This window comes from Antedon bifida, chromosome 5 (assembly GCF_963402885.1).
Source record: "Antedon bifida chromosome 5, ecAntBifi1.1, whole genome shotgun sequence".
In the NCBI taxonomy this organism is placed as follows: domain Eukaryota; kingdom Metazoa; phylum Echinodermata; class Crinoidea; order Comatulida; family Antedonidae; genus Antedon; species Antedon bifida.
Genome location: NC_136230.1, coordinates 27,914,334 through 27,928,220, shown reverse-complemented (window position 1 = coordinate 27,928,220; position 13,887 = coordinate 27,914,334). Strand labels below are relative to the sequence as shown.

Here is a 13,887-nt window from a genome sequence, read left to right as displayed (position 1 = left end):
TAGTCTACATATATCTATTTTTATTGATAGATATTGATTATCAGATTGATTTAAATTTAATTTAAAGGATTAAGATTTACTGCAGTATTTACTGTACATAATTAAAATATTTAATATCTAAAAGATTAATATATAAATAAAATATTATTTAACAGATTACAAATTAAACTATTTAGGAGATAAATAATTAATATTTAAGAGATTGACAATAAATATTGAAGAGGATCTAACTAAGATTAAATTATTAAAATGATATTAAAGAGATTTTTTATAACTAAAAGACTAACAATTGATATTTATCAGATTGAAACTAGTGTTAACGGATTAACTTTTAAATCTAACAGACTAAAATCTAAAATCAACGGATTGACAAATCATGCAGGGTGAAAACATGGTTGTCCAAATGGGAAACAATTACTTTAACATTACAAATAAGCGATAGTATATATTGTTAACATCAATACATAAATAAACAGATATTACCATATAAGGAAGAAAAACAATGTATTAAATCTATACAAGGGTATATGTATTATACACAGAAGGTGAAAAAAATTGGTTAGATCTGTATATCATCTATCTAATTGATTATACTAATAATAATTGTAGAAAGGTTACAAGAATTTATTATATTCTAATTTGTGAGTAATTAGTTGGTATTTTGTTGGTTCTTATTACTTGGCATGCTGGAAGTTCTAACGGGCGGTTTCTCTACCTTTGATTTTTATAACTTGAGAACCTCGGATGACTGTAGAGATTAAAGCAATAAGTAACATAAGTAATCAAAGTAATATCATGTGATCCAATATTGATCATGTGATCCAAACAAATTACTGTACCTAGGCATTAAATCAAAGTGTATTGTATTTTTAGGGTCCCTATTTTTTTTGGGGGGGGGGGGGGGGTTTAACTGTGCTTCTAATATTATAATGATTATGAATTATAATAATTATAAATGATGATTCTGACTAGGAAATTTATTGAGGTAACAATTTTGTTGGTACACAAATTGTTGTAAACCTTTAAAATATACATACAGAAAAACATGATGTCTACAGTATAGATAACATATGAATACTGAATCAACTATAGGGCAAGACATTATTCCACAAATTATTACACTAAAATGGTTGTAATTACCACAGATATGAAATGAATAATGAAGTTAATATTACAGACATAATAATAAACTGTTTACAGGGTTTGGGGAAAAAAAATAATTTAAGAATTTTACTGGGAGAGTTCCCAAATGAATAACTTTAAAATAGTCAACACAGAAACTTTTTTAGGAATTAAATTATAGAATATTATATTAAGGACAAATATAAAGGGATTATATAAGAAAATGATTAAGTATAAGTCCATTAAAATGTCCCAAATATTATACCATAAAATTAATATTTACAAGCTGCTTTTGAAGCCAATTTATAACGTTCATACAGTATTCCAATCAAATACAATAATCATTTAAACAATATTCACAAATGCAAATCATTAATCATATAAAAAATACACATGCAAACAAAAAATATAAAGTGTTTTTTCCCAGCTTAAAAAAATATTACTAGCATACTGTGTTATTATTCTCTGATACTCTTGTATTTAATGAAGATGAATAAATACAGTAGAACCCCTATTAAGGGGGCACTTTTGGGACCCAATAAAGTTTCTCCTCAATAGGGGGTTACCCTTAATAGGGGTTGACAGCATTTTTCCCCTTTCAAGGAAAATCCAAAGAAGGACTCTACTGTAGTAATCAAATTTAGTTTAAAAATCGTTTTTATGTATCATTGTTTCTGATTGTACAGGAACTGGAGACACACTTAGTACTGAAATTGGTATACTCTGGAGTTGCAATCACTATTTCCCCAATTTATGAAAATCCCTGGCCCATATTTTCACCAAATATAAGAGTAATCAGAATGTGTTCACTGTGCAAGCATATAGTTTGAATGGAAAACTTCAGTGCAAACCTTTATTATAAATCATAAAATATTTTGAAATTGAACATTAAAAACTATTAAATGAATAATACATTAGTTTATGTGTTACGATTTTGTTTGCACTGAAATTATTCAATCATTTTCACACTGTGGATTGAAATGTGCAATAAAAAACAAAATTAAAATAATGAAATGATAATCTGCATCTAAAACTTGCAACCTGCAAACAAGACAAACGAAAAATTAAAATAACCGATAAACTTAAAACCATACGCAGAAAACAAGCAAACAGAAATGAAAACATAAAAAAAAAAGAATAATTTCATGCCATGTAAAAACTAATTGCTAACCAGAAGAACACTGTATATTCAAAGAGTCTACAAAGTTTGGGGTGGAAGAAACTTTGAGTTGGTCCTGTACCTCAGGTTGCCTCTCTGGTGGTAACACCGGCGTCCTCTCATCATCATCATCGTCACTGTCTGTCTGGCAAACAGCATCGATCACCCCAGCAGAGGACTCCAAATCAGACAACAAGGGTGTATCGGGTCCAATATGAGGTGAATTGCTACGGTAAGTAGGCGGGCTTTGGTAATCGGGTGGTCCATTATGGAGCAGGTATAAACCCCCTCCGGTACTATCATTATTATTGTTACGGGCTGTATTGTTTCGCTCAAGAGTGCCGAATTCGGTCTCTACGTGACCATGCGAGTGGCATCGCGTGGTTAACCCTTCAGCATCAAATTCAGTTTCCATACCTTGGTCCGCGGTGGAAGTGGGGGCCTGAGAATCAAACATAGTCTCAACATGACCATTGGTCCTTTGTTCCGTGGTCAGTCCATCGGCATCAAACGCGGTTTGCGTTTGACTATTTGTTGCATGTTCATCATGAGAAATTTCGGAATAAAAACTTTCTTGGTCGGGGGAAAGATTTTCACCCGAAAATGAATCTTCTACTAAAAATTGAGTCACTTCAGGCTGCATGTTAAACCGCACGGTCTTAGAGCCGCTCTCTTTCAGGGTGTTGCCAATTATATCTGGGCAGCTTTTGCTTCGTTTGTTTTTCTTTAGAATCGGAAGAATACCAGATTGACAATTTTGTTTACTTGGACTATCTGTATTAATACCCTGGGGGATCGTAACACCGTGCGGTAGAGTACTGGCATGATCTGAGAATGCTAATGGTGGTTGAGGTTTCCATATAGGACTGCCGCTGCAGGAAGATAGACATTCTACCTGCCCATCTTCCAAGTCAAGAGCCTTAGGTTTCATTGAAGGGCTTGAGAATGTTGTCTCCCTGTTTGAGCTACTTTTAAATCCCGCTGGTAAAGTACTAACAGAATAATCTGAATGATTTGATAATTCATGCGCTTCTCGGTTCTGTTCTGATGATTGTTGCTGAAGGGTCGTACCACGTGGAAGCGTGTCTGCTTCAGATATATGCGGGTTCTGAGGCACCCACAGGGTCTCATCGTCGCTGTGCTGTTCCCCATTCTGTAACTTCCAAATATCATTTGGTAGCTCTGGTGAACCGCGAATTATCACAGCGTTACATATTTTATCAGGACTCTTTACAATGGCACAACCGACAAGTGCCAAATGTTCATTTCTTTTGCCACATGCATCAAATTCATTTGGGTCGTTGAGTGGTGCAAATGTTTGCAACACTTTCTGACTCTTTGGGGTCGAAGGTTGATTAGTATTATTAATTAAAATTATCTCAGGACTTGGACGGAGAACAGTCTGACCCCCAACATCAGACCGTGTTAAATGGATTGGAGATGAGTAGGGAGAGCCCGAGGCAGGGAAAAGGGTTTCGATTTGCTCTTGTGGACTGGTTTGGGCCTCTGCTGAAGATGTTTGAGGAACCGTGGTTGCTCGTTTTTGCTCCTCCTTAATGGTGTTTAACCTCTCCTGTATCCGCCTTTTGCAAGCTTGTGTTTGAAAAAGGTAAGGAAATAGTGTCAAGAAGAAAGAAATGCGAGAAACACATCAAACAATGCAGTAAAAATAAAACGACACAACACTACACCCACAAAGGTCATTTCTGATGATTTTTTAAAAATGCACCAGTAATATAAATGATAGTTTTAGTAATTAAAAATGTGATTTTATTATTTTTTCATTCAAAAGACAATGACATGCAGTCATATTTCTATTTCAATGAAAACTAATAAAAGCACTGCAAAAAATACTAAGATACTACTTGTAAATAAATGTATAATACTCAACAAATTTTAATAAAAAATGTGAAGATTGCATGTGATTATTCTTTTACTTCATGTGATCATTTTTTTACTACATGTGATCATTCTTTTACTACATGTGATCATTCTTTTACTTCATGTGATTATTCTGTAACTACATGTGATTATTCTGTAACTACATGTGATTATTTCCATACTACATGTAGAAGGCTGGTAAGTACATGTGACAATTTTATAGCTACATGTGACAATTAAACAACTGCATGTGAACAATTTCAAATAGCATTTGACTAACATGTGTATAAAGTGCGTTGATCTCTTTATCAATTAGAACTATGTGCTGTAAACACATAAGCACTACCATTACAACAGTAGCAGCAAAATAAGTTATATTAATTTCAGAAATGACACTACTAAATCTAAAATAACAATTTATCTGCAATGCAGAACAATTTATAATAGTGTAAAAATATATTTATCAATTAAAAGTAAACATATAAAAACAAGTACATATGTGAATACAGACAAAAATGAGGAAAAAAAATGTTAAATTGCACATTATTTCAGGTTGAATGAAACAATAAAGAGGTCAAAGTAAATCTTAAACCATTTAAGAAACTTTTAATTTGTGTTTAATATATATAAAAATAAATACAATAATTTCAGATAAATAGTTCAATAGAGTATAGGTTATAGACAAAAAATATTGGACAATAATGAATTGTCCACACAAGTTTCCCAGGTCAAGGGTTGTAAAAGAGGATAATGTTTCTGAAGAAAAAAATATTTATCAGTTAAAAAAGTGACAGTAAAAAAATGTAAATTATAATTTTTACATAAGCCAGTGTAAACCAGAATTCATATAAATAATATAGATTTATTATTTGTGTTAAAAAAAGTTTTAAAAACTAACCTGGCAGATTATCCTCTTCATTTTCTGTATTTACTGTGTTAATTGAACTCATAGATGTAAGGTCTGCATCTTTCCTGTAGATGGGGTGACGAACTGGTGGTCTGACAGGGGGAGGGGGTTGATGAATAGGGGGGACGTTTACTGGAATGTTATGGTGACTCTCTTTCCCTTTATTAAAAAATAAAAATTTGATTTTAAATCTTAGACGTCTTAAACCTTGAAATAGATATCAAACTAACATATACTGTATGCTTCTAAAAGTACCATCTTCTCAAACCTTCAAGAATAAACCACAAATACCAATGTACTAAGGCTGGATTCAACCACTATACCACAGAGGAATTGTATAACATTTTATCATGCAGTATATAATACTCATTTTACATCATCTCAACACCTGTGTTTTGTATGGTGTGCACCCTGGTGTGTGTAAACACCAGATATTTTCTAGGCAATGTGAAAGGGGCATGAGATGTCACAAGTGAGTAAATATAATTTAAAACTTACCATCAACAAAGCTGCCAGTTCCACTTCTGTTATCAAAGTCCCAATGTGGTTTTGCAATGGAATCACTATCAGAGTTGGATGGAATAGGGTGAAGAGAAGGTGGCTGACTGACTGGTAGGCCCTGATACACATTCTGCCCATCATGAGAATCGTAATAACGCTCGTTATCATTTAAATTATTCAACGAGTTATGATTACTGGGCGTATAAGACCGTGGACGAATCGGTACAGGTGGCGGGTTGTGAACGACATGGTGTACATCAAGATTCGAGACCTTATCACGTTTGTAGTCATGCCTGTTGTCAAGCCTCGTTACCGGTTGGTTTGAGTCTGTATCATGGTAACGGCGTCGACGTCGGCGTCTCACAACAAGCGTGAAGATAATAACGATTATGATAATAATGAATATGCATAAACCACCACCGATGATTTCTTCTTTGTTAAAATTTAAAGGACTTGATTTGATGTTCATTGACACTTCGTTGCACTCTGGTTCAGTTGATATACTGCAGTCCAGACATTGATACAAGCCAGGAAGGTTGTTACAGACATCACCTGGATTGCATGGACTTGATAAACACTCGTCGATATCAAACTCACATCGTTCACCTTCGAATTGATTACACACGCATTTTGGCCCTGAACGACTTTCTGTACATAATCCTCCATTCAGACAAGGCGAGCTGGCGCAGAAGTTTGTACAAATTTCATTTCCAGGACATACACAATTGAAGTCATCTTTAATCCGTTCACACACGCCACCATTCTGACAAGGGTCATCAATACAGCTGTCACGGAATTCACACCGTAGTCCATGCCAACCAGATGCGCATTTACACTCATAACTGAAATCAAGATTGGTACATTGGCCTTGATTCTGACATGGGTTGCTATCACAATGTTGAGGAAACACGGCAGGGCAGGTACCCGGTGCACTTGGATCAACATCATCACCAGATGCAGTAAGTGGCTGTCCATTCAAGAACACATTGTCCATACATCCTTGGAACCCGTTAGAGACTGATGATACATCTCTACTTGTACGCCTTTTATCACCGACAACCTTTCCTCCTACATAGATTCTGTCGATGTTGACATCTTCATGGTTGCCGGGAGCTGTTCCGGATTCTGTGATGCTGTCATCTAAGGTCAGAATTGCTTGGCTGTTGACACGGCTGACTTCAATGTCATGCCATTCGCCATCATTGATCTTAGTTTGTTCTATTGTAATCACACCTTCACCACTGCCACAGTTGAAACTGTATTGCACATAACCATGCTTGATCTTTAAAATAAAGTGACATTGTATATTGTCATATTAAATTCATTTGATAATTTGAGACTATTCAGGGGATACAAAAATTAGCAGGACAACTTCCTTTGAAACAATGAGGGACATATATGTTTTACAACTATGGGCAATATTAAGTATTCAGGGGACACCCATATTAATGCGTTGTTGGGTCTTAAAGATTGAACCTTAATAGTAGTAGTAAATTGTTTGGAAATCCTGTATTCCACACAAGATTATTAAAATGCAAATAACCATGTTTTAACTGACCTCAAGAAGACTGAAATCTGGTAGATTTCCATCACCATACATAATGATTCCGTTAGCTTGGATGGTACGAATCGATGACTTGAAAGTTGCTCTATCAAAAAGCTCATTTCCCCCAGCAGTATACTGCATAAAATTGTTACCGGAGAAGCTCATTGCGAGAGCTATGAAAGAAATGAAAATAGGTTATTAAAAATATGTGTGGTAATCAGTGCATCAGTATATAACTCACACAGAAACAAATAAATTAACAAATCAATTATCAAGTTTTTATGAACTAATCTAAAAATAGAAACTAGCAATGACTCACCAGGTGGAGCAGGCGTTCCGCATTCACCCTCACTCTTACAGATGCACTGTACATCCCAGTCCATTCGCACAGAGACGAGGCTCATCCTCTTTGATGCGACGATAGCTGGTCTAATAGCATCTTGTATGAGTTTGCTCTTGCACCGAGCATTCTTTGGACATGTGTTCATCTGGCAGATGTCAGAGTATGCAGATACAACCTCAATACCCATGCGTTCTCCGAGGCTGGTCTTACTACTGTTGATAAGGCGGATCAGTGGTTTAGGCCGCAAGTACACATCATTCTTAGTCGAGTGTTGCACAGCAAAAATTACATCCACGTCTTGAGATTTAGGACTTCTCCGACTTCTCTGGGATTGAGAGCTTGACTCTTGGATTGTTATAACTTTGATGTCGTCAGCATCTACATCTTGTTGGTCAGAGAAGGAAAATGTACCGGCAAGAGAGTTCTTAAAAATAGCATAGTAGTCAAAGAGGAAGACTTCAGTGGAGACACCTCTGACCGTGATCATCATAGCGTTGTCCAACATATCTTGTGAGATAAAGGCAACATCAACAAAGACATCTGCATATACGGTGAACTTGTGATCCGTAATACTGACATTCAGCTCGTAATGGTCATCTTGTGGTTTGGGTTTTATGAAGATTTTTCCGCTATCACTTTGTACGCTGAACTGTCGTGGTTCCGACACAAAGGCATACTCCAGTTCATCATGACTGTCTGAATCTGTCGCATGAACCTTGCCAATAAATCCAGCTGGGAAGTATTCAGGGAAACTATTGATAGATATTTGTAACGGAGTGAAAGGTACAGGAGGATGGGTAGATTCTGTTATGATAACATTAACGTATGTTTCTTCCGATAAGCTAGGAGTTCCGCTGTCGGTAGCTCTGACAACGATCCTAATCGTTCGTGGTTCCTTCTGACTGATGTGCTTGACTGCTTGCAGCATCCCAGTCTCCGTGATTCCAAACAGACCTTCCTCGTTGCCTTGTGTGATCTCAAACATAAACGGTGGTCCATTATTTTGCGAATCAAGGTCACTGACTTCAAGCATTTTAAGGTTGGTCACGGGGAATGTTTCCTCTAGGATAACGACAGTGTAGTTGTTCTTTGAGAAACGAGGACTGTTGTCATTTATGTCACTTATTATTACTTGGATGGAGACATCAGTAGACATAGGAGGACTCCCACCGTCAATGGCACGAACAGTTATAGTGTATGCCGCCATCTTTAAAAAAAATAAAAGTTGTTTATAATTTCGTTTTTAATTTTGCCTATTTGTAAATATTACTCGCTATATTAGTATAGTAATTAAGTAAAGTATATCTATTGGATTGAAGAGGAGGGTTGGAGGTTAGGCAAGGGAAATAAATGGGGGGCTGGAGACACACCAAAGTCAAAAAGAAACATAGGAAAACTAGTGCTGTGAGAACTAAAGCCTGGTTCCCACTTGGACGCAATCCAATGAAGTAGGCGCAAGTGAGTTGCCCAATCACAAACGACAGTCGGATGATCCATTGCGTCATGATTGGTCAAAGTTACTTGCGGTTATGTCATTGTGAGAACCAAGCTTTACATAGCAAACGTAGAAAATCTAGTGTACAAACCTCCTCTCTATCTACAAGAGCTGCTAGACTTATCAATCCATCCTTCTCATTCATTTCAAACTTGGGCTCTCCTTGAAGATTCTGCCTCACTATCTTATACTGTACTTTACCAAAGTCACCAGAATCCTGATCTGTGGCCAAAACCTACACACAAGCAAACAATATTAATATTGTGTAAATTTCATGAGCGTAGCAAAAATCAAAAATAAATTTTTTTCAAACAAATTTATTGAAAAAATTATATATTGCATATTCAAATTATGTTTTGGCAAAAGGCTATCGCTTGTTTCTAATTCGGCTCATATAAGTGGAATAACAATTAACCAACACTAGCAATTAAATAAATTAGTACAAAGATAATATAAAACATATGAATAATTCACACATAGTTAATCAAATGATTCAAAACCAAAGCACAATATCAATCTGTATATTGCAGCTTTTTAAAAATTTAATTATTTATTATAATGTATTCAAATGTCACCAACCTGAACAATACTATCTCCGACTTGTGATGCCTCGTTGATCACAGCATTGTAGATCTGTTGACTGAAATACGGTTTGTTGTCGTTGGCATCCAGTATTATGATGTTAACTGTGGCAATGTCAATCTGCTGCTGCTGACCATTGTCTGATGCTTGAATGGTCAGGTAGAACTCTCTGGACTCCTCGAAGTCCAGTGTGTCGGCAACAGTTATCAAACCTATAAAATTGTCAACAAAAATGATATTAATAAATAATAGTATCACAAAATAATATTGATAACAATAATAGCAACATTAGTAGCAGCAATGAAGCAGAACGATTGTCATAAAATAAGCACCCTTTTTTAAAGGCCTTTTTGTCATGTTATAAGATAAGATAAATTTCAGCAGCTGTCATTTTGCTCAATCTTTTTTATTTTAACACATCGAACAGCTTGCCAATTACAGGATAAACTATAATCATGCTTTGTCTTATTTGAAGCTAAGAGAGTGGAGTAGAAAGAAATGTTACTGGCACTAGGTCAGGATTGAACCATGCACCTTTAAAAGCATGTTGACCACCAAGCTAGTTTATCAACAAAAATGAAAGTATTAAACTGTACCAGAGTCTGGATGAATGTTGAATTTTCCGTGTTCGTTTCCTCCAGTAATCGAATAAGTTATCACTTCAATGTCTTCACTGGTTGCGAGAACCTTGGAAATACTTGCACCTACATCCACGTCCTCACTTACGTTCACGTGATAATTTTCGTACTCAAAGATAGGTGCATTGTCGTCCTCGTCCAACACTTTCACTACCAAGTACGCGATTGAACTCATCTCTCTCTTCTGTGTATCGGTGGCTTGTATGGTTAAATTGTACGTGTCTCTGAATTCACGATCTAAACCTTTTAGTAATGAGATTATTCCTAGTTTGCGATCAATGCCGAACATACCTCCAGCTGAATCAATGAAGGAATACACAAACTGACGGTTTGTTCCTAAAATGAAATAATAATAATATATGAATCACTATGTAATTTCAAGCATCTTTTAAGCCTCAGAAATTATACCTTTTACCAGTCTCCAGTACAGGACTACCATTCAAAGTATGAGATACACAAATGAATAGCATGTCTATGTACTACAAATAATATATAACTGAGAAACCAAATATTTTCTGAGCAATATTTTTAAAGTTAAACAGGGTGAGGCAGGGGGATTTTTTAAACAGGGAACGAAAGTGCTCTACTAAAAAGCAAACAGTACTTAATTTTTAAAATATGTTTGAATACCAATTTCTCAGATTCAATTTAAATCTGGGATTTGTTCTTCTCATACCTTCATCTGGATCGATAGCCTGTACCCTTGTCAACAACGATCCAGTAGGTGTGTTCTCACTGAACGCTTCCGTAATAATGGTAGGTTCAAATATCGGTGGGTTATCGTTATCATCCATAAGAGAAATAATAAGATCTGAAGTACAACTAAGACCTCCTCCATCTGTGGCGTTCACTTTCAATAGGTATTTGCTTCGTGTTTCACGATCCAATAAGGCAGCAGTTCTTAGAATACCTATAAAAAAAAAGAAGTTTAATTATTTCTATGGGATTTATGATGATTTATGACATCCTCATTTGAGTATACTGGGTCCATTTATGAAAAATTGACATTCATCAATTTGGGTAGGGTTAATTTACTTTAATAAATCTATTTCATTGAAGAGTTGTAAAATTGGTAAAATATGTGTATATGTGAAGTATATACTTCTAGTCCACTCATTAGGTATTTTGTCAATTTCCCATCATCAGTCAAATTTTTCGAACAGAAAAAAAAACAACTTACCGGATTCTGAACCGATATTAAAATCTTTAGCTCCTTCACCAAAGAGTGTAAACGTGATCCTTGAGTTGGCGCTAGCATCGGCATCCTCCGCCCAGACCTCAACAATATAGCTGCTTACACCCAGACTCTCAATAAATAACTCGGAATAAAGCATCTAAATGACAGAGAATAGTGATATTTATATAGCCTGGTACGCATCAGTTTAAAAGAAGGTTCTAAGACTTCTGTAACAATCTATGCTAATACATTAAAAGTGGGAGGTCCCACTACTCAGACATTTTCCATATAAAGTAAAACATCTATAAAGTTGGAATTTTCAGGACCCAGCGAACTCTCCTCTTAATAGGAATGCGCCACTGAATAGGGGTTGGCCATAAATGTTAACATATACATTGCCCTTTATTCATTTCACTCTTCATAAGGGTTTCCCTTGAATGATTTCTACTGTGACAAAAATGGAAAGTTAAAAATTGATGACTGTATAAATAACTGGCTATTTGTTAGGATTTAAATATATAGTGCTACAAATCTTAATTTTAAGTTGATGACTTACATAAAAGTATGCTATCAATAAAAAAGTAAAAATTTAAGCTAACCTGGATGCAGACAGGAGCATTATCATTGACGTCTCCTACAAGAACTGTAACATTCGTTGTATCGAAAAACACGCCATCGGTAGCGATGATTGTAATTACGTACTTCTTTTTAAATTCCCGATCTAACATCTTTGTAGTGGAAATTTTCCCAGTATTCGAATCAATAAGAAATTGACCGAAAGGATCACCACCCGCAATATGGTACGTGATCATTGCATTCATTTTATCATCAGCGTCATCGGCAGAGACTTTTATTATGACAAAAGGGGGCTCAATATCTTCCGGCACAGTGACTGGGTTCAACGTGGATGTGAATCGTGGAGGACTGTCATTCACATCCATTACATTAACCGTTACGCTAGCCATGGCTGAACGAACATTAGCCTCTACTTCATCATCTTCATCCACTGTATGTCTCGCTTTTACGGTAAAATGGTAAATTGGCTTCGTTTCGCGATCAAGCTCAATGTTTGTCGTTATCCATCCCGTCTCGCTATCAATTGAGAAGATTTCGGATACGTCATTCAATTCATTCGACAAGCTGTACTCAATTTGACTGGTTGTATCTTTGTCATAGGCATGTACTCTAAGTACGGAGTAATCCACCGGTGCATTTTCGGGTATCTTAATATCGTAATTACTGTCCTCAAACCGTGGGGCATTGTCGTTTACATCTTTCACATCCACACGTACCTCCTTAAATGATGCGAGTGACGGGATGGTATCAGTTGTCGCTTTAATTGTAAGAGTATACCAAGCACATGTTTCATAGTCCAAGGGAGTGTTCACTAAAACCTCTCCTTTATTGTTTACGCTGAACTTGCTTCTGTTGTTGGTACGAATTAGATTCCCAGGTACGATGCTATAAATAAGCGTTTCGTTGTGGATCGCGGTGACAACGTCGACAATCGTACCAACTTGCGCATTCTCGTTGATGCTAAACTGAGGGATGATATCAACAAATATAGGCAAAACATCTTGTCTGGTCAGGATGTACACTTCAACCTGTGCGTCACCTCTCAGTGGCATCTCACCTCCGTCAACAGCTTGCACAAAAAACTGAAATACATTCGTTTCTAAAGAAAAACAATACAAAATAATGCTCTTTGAAAATGTGGCATACTTTCCTATTAAAAGTATAGGAAATAGCTTATTTCCCTGCACACAATATCAATTATAACCAGTAGGCTTCTTTTAATAAATTGTTCAAATTTAAACACACTTCTTAAATGATTCATCTTGTATGAAAGCTACCAGGCACAGAACGGGATGAACCTGTTGGCAAATAAAGGATGTTGCCTTCTTTGTAGAGCTATTAGAACATTTAAATGAATTAGAAACAGATGGATTTATGTTTAAATGACATCTGATAAAAACTACCAAAAACCACATAACATTATCAAAATGACACTACATCAAAGTCACATTTGCCTTATGTAGGGCAGTTTATCACAGTAATAGAAAATAATACAAATTACCATAAATATTGATTTGTATTATATAAGAATTGGTTCTATACTTATAGGATTAGTATGACATTAGTATGATCCCTTGTAAAGTAAAATCTCACCACCAACTAAATTCAGACACAACATTTTGGTAAATCTATTAATGCAAGCTAAGTATACCCGCATCCCCTCATTTTTGCCAACTTTCATACCCTGGTCCCATGGTCTCACTGACGGTATTATTCTTTTGTACAAACCTCTGCCAGTAAGTGGGGCTTTAAGTAATAGAGAACCATCTGCTGAATTAATCTGGAACAGTTCTGTGACTCGATCGTTCACACCAGCAAAGATGGAGTAAGTTAGTCTGGCATTCTGGTCCTTATCAGCATCCACTGCATAAACCTGTGAGACAATGTACAACAAATGTATATCCTATCTAAGGTACTCCGTATTCTTTTGATCTTATTACACCTTGTTAGTGCAGTTCAT

General features: G+C 35.9%; 1 protein-coding gene across 6 annotated transcripts in view; it reads right to left on the bottom strand.

Moving 5' to 3' along the window:
• Window positions 1-13,887, bottom strand: part of LOC144841877 (protocadherin Fat 1-like) — a 76,333-nt gene that overhangs the window by 3,778 nt on the left and 58,668 nt on the right. Inside the window, exons 13-25 of one of the 6 annotated variants that reach the window (XM_078698148.1) lie at window positions 13,656-13,800; window positions 11,951-13,026; window positions 11,355-11,508; window positions 10,851-11,084; window positions 10,133-10,510; window positions 9,534-9,748; window positions 9,046-9,189; window positions 7,436-8,666; window positions 7,129-7,289; window positions 5,568-6,852; window positions 5,061-5,228; window positions 2,294-3,874; window positions 716-748 (exon numbers count right to left, since the gene is read on the bottom strand). In XM_078698148.1, the coding sequence (XP_078554274.1) occupies window positions 716-748; window positions 2,294-3,874; window positions 5,061-5,228; window positions 5,568-6,852; window positions 7,129-7,289; window positions 7,436-8,666; window positions 9,046-9,189; window positions 9,534-9,748; window positions 10,133-10,510; window positions 10,851-11,084; window positions 11,355-11,508; window positions 11,951-13,026; window positions 13,656-13,800 (6,805 nt within the window). The remainder of the gene's footprint in view (window positions 1-715; window positions 749-2,293; window positions 3,875-5,060; window positions 5,229-5,567; window positions 6,853-7,128; window positions 7,290-7,435; window positions 8,667-9,045; window positions 9,190-9,533; window positions 9,749-10,132; window positions 10,511-10,850; window positions 11,085-11,354; window positions 11,509-11,950; window positions 13,027-13,655; window positions 13,801-13,887) is intronic. The other 5 variants (XM_078698152.1, XM_078698150.1, XM_078698153.1 and 2 more) reach the window with 5 other exon arrangements.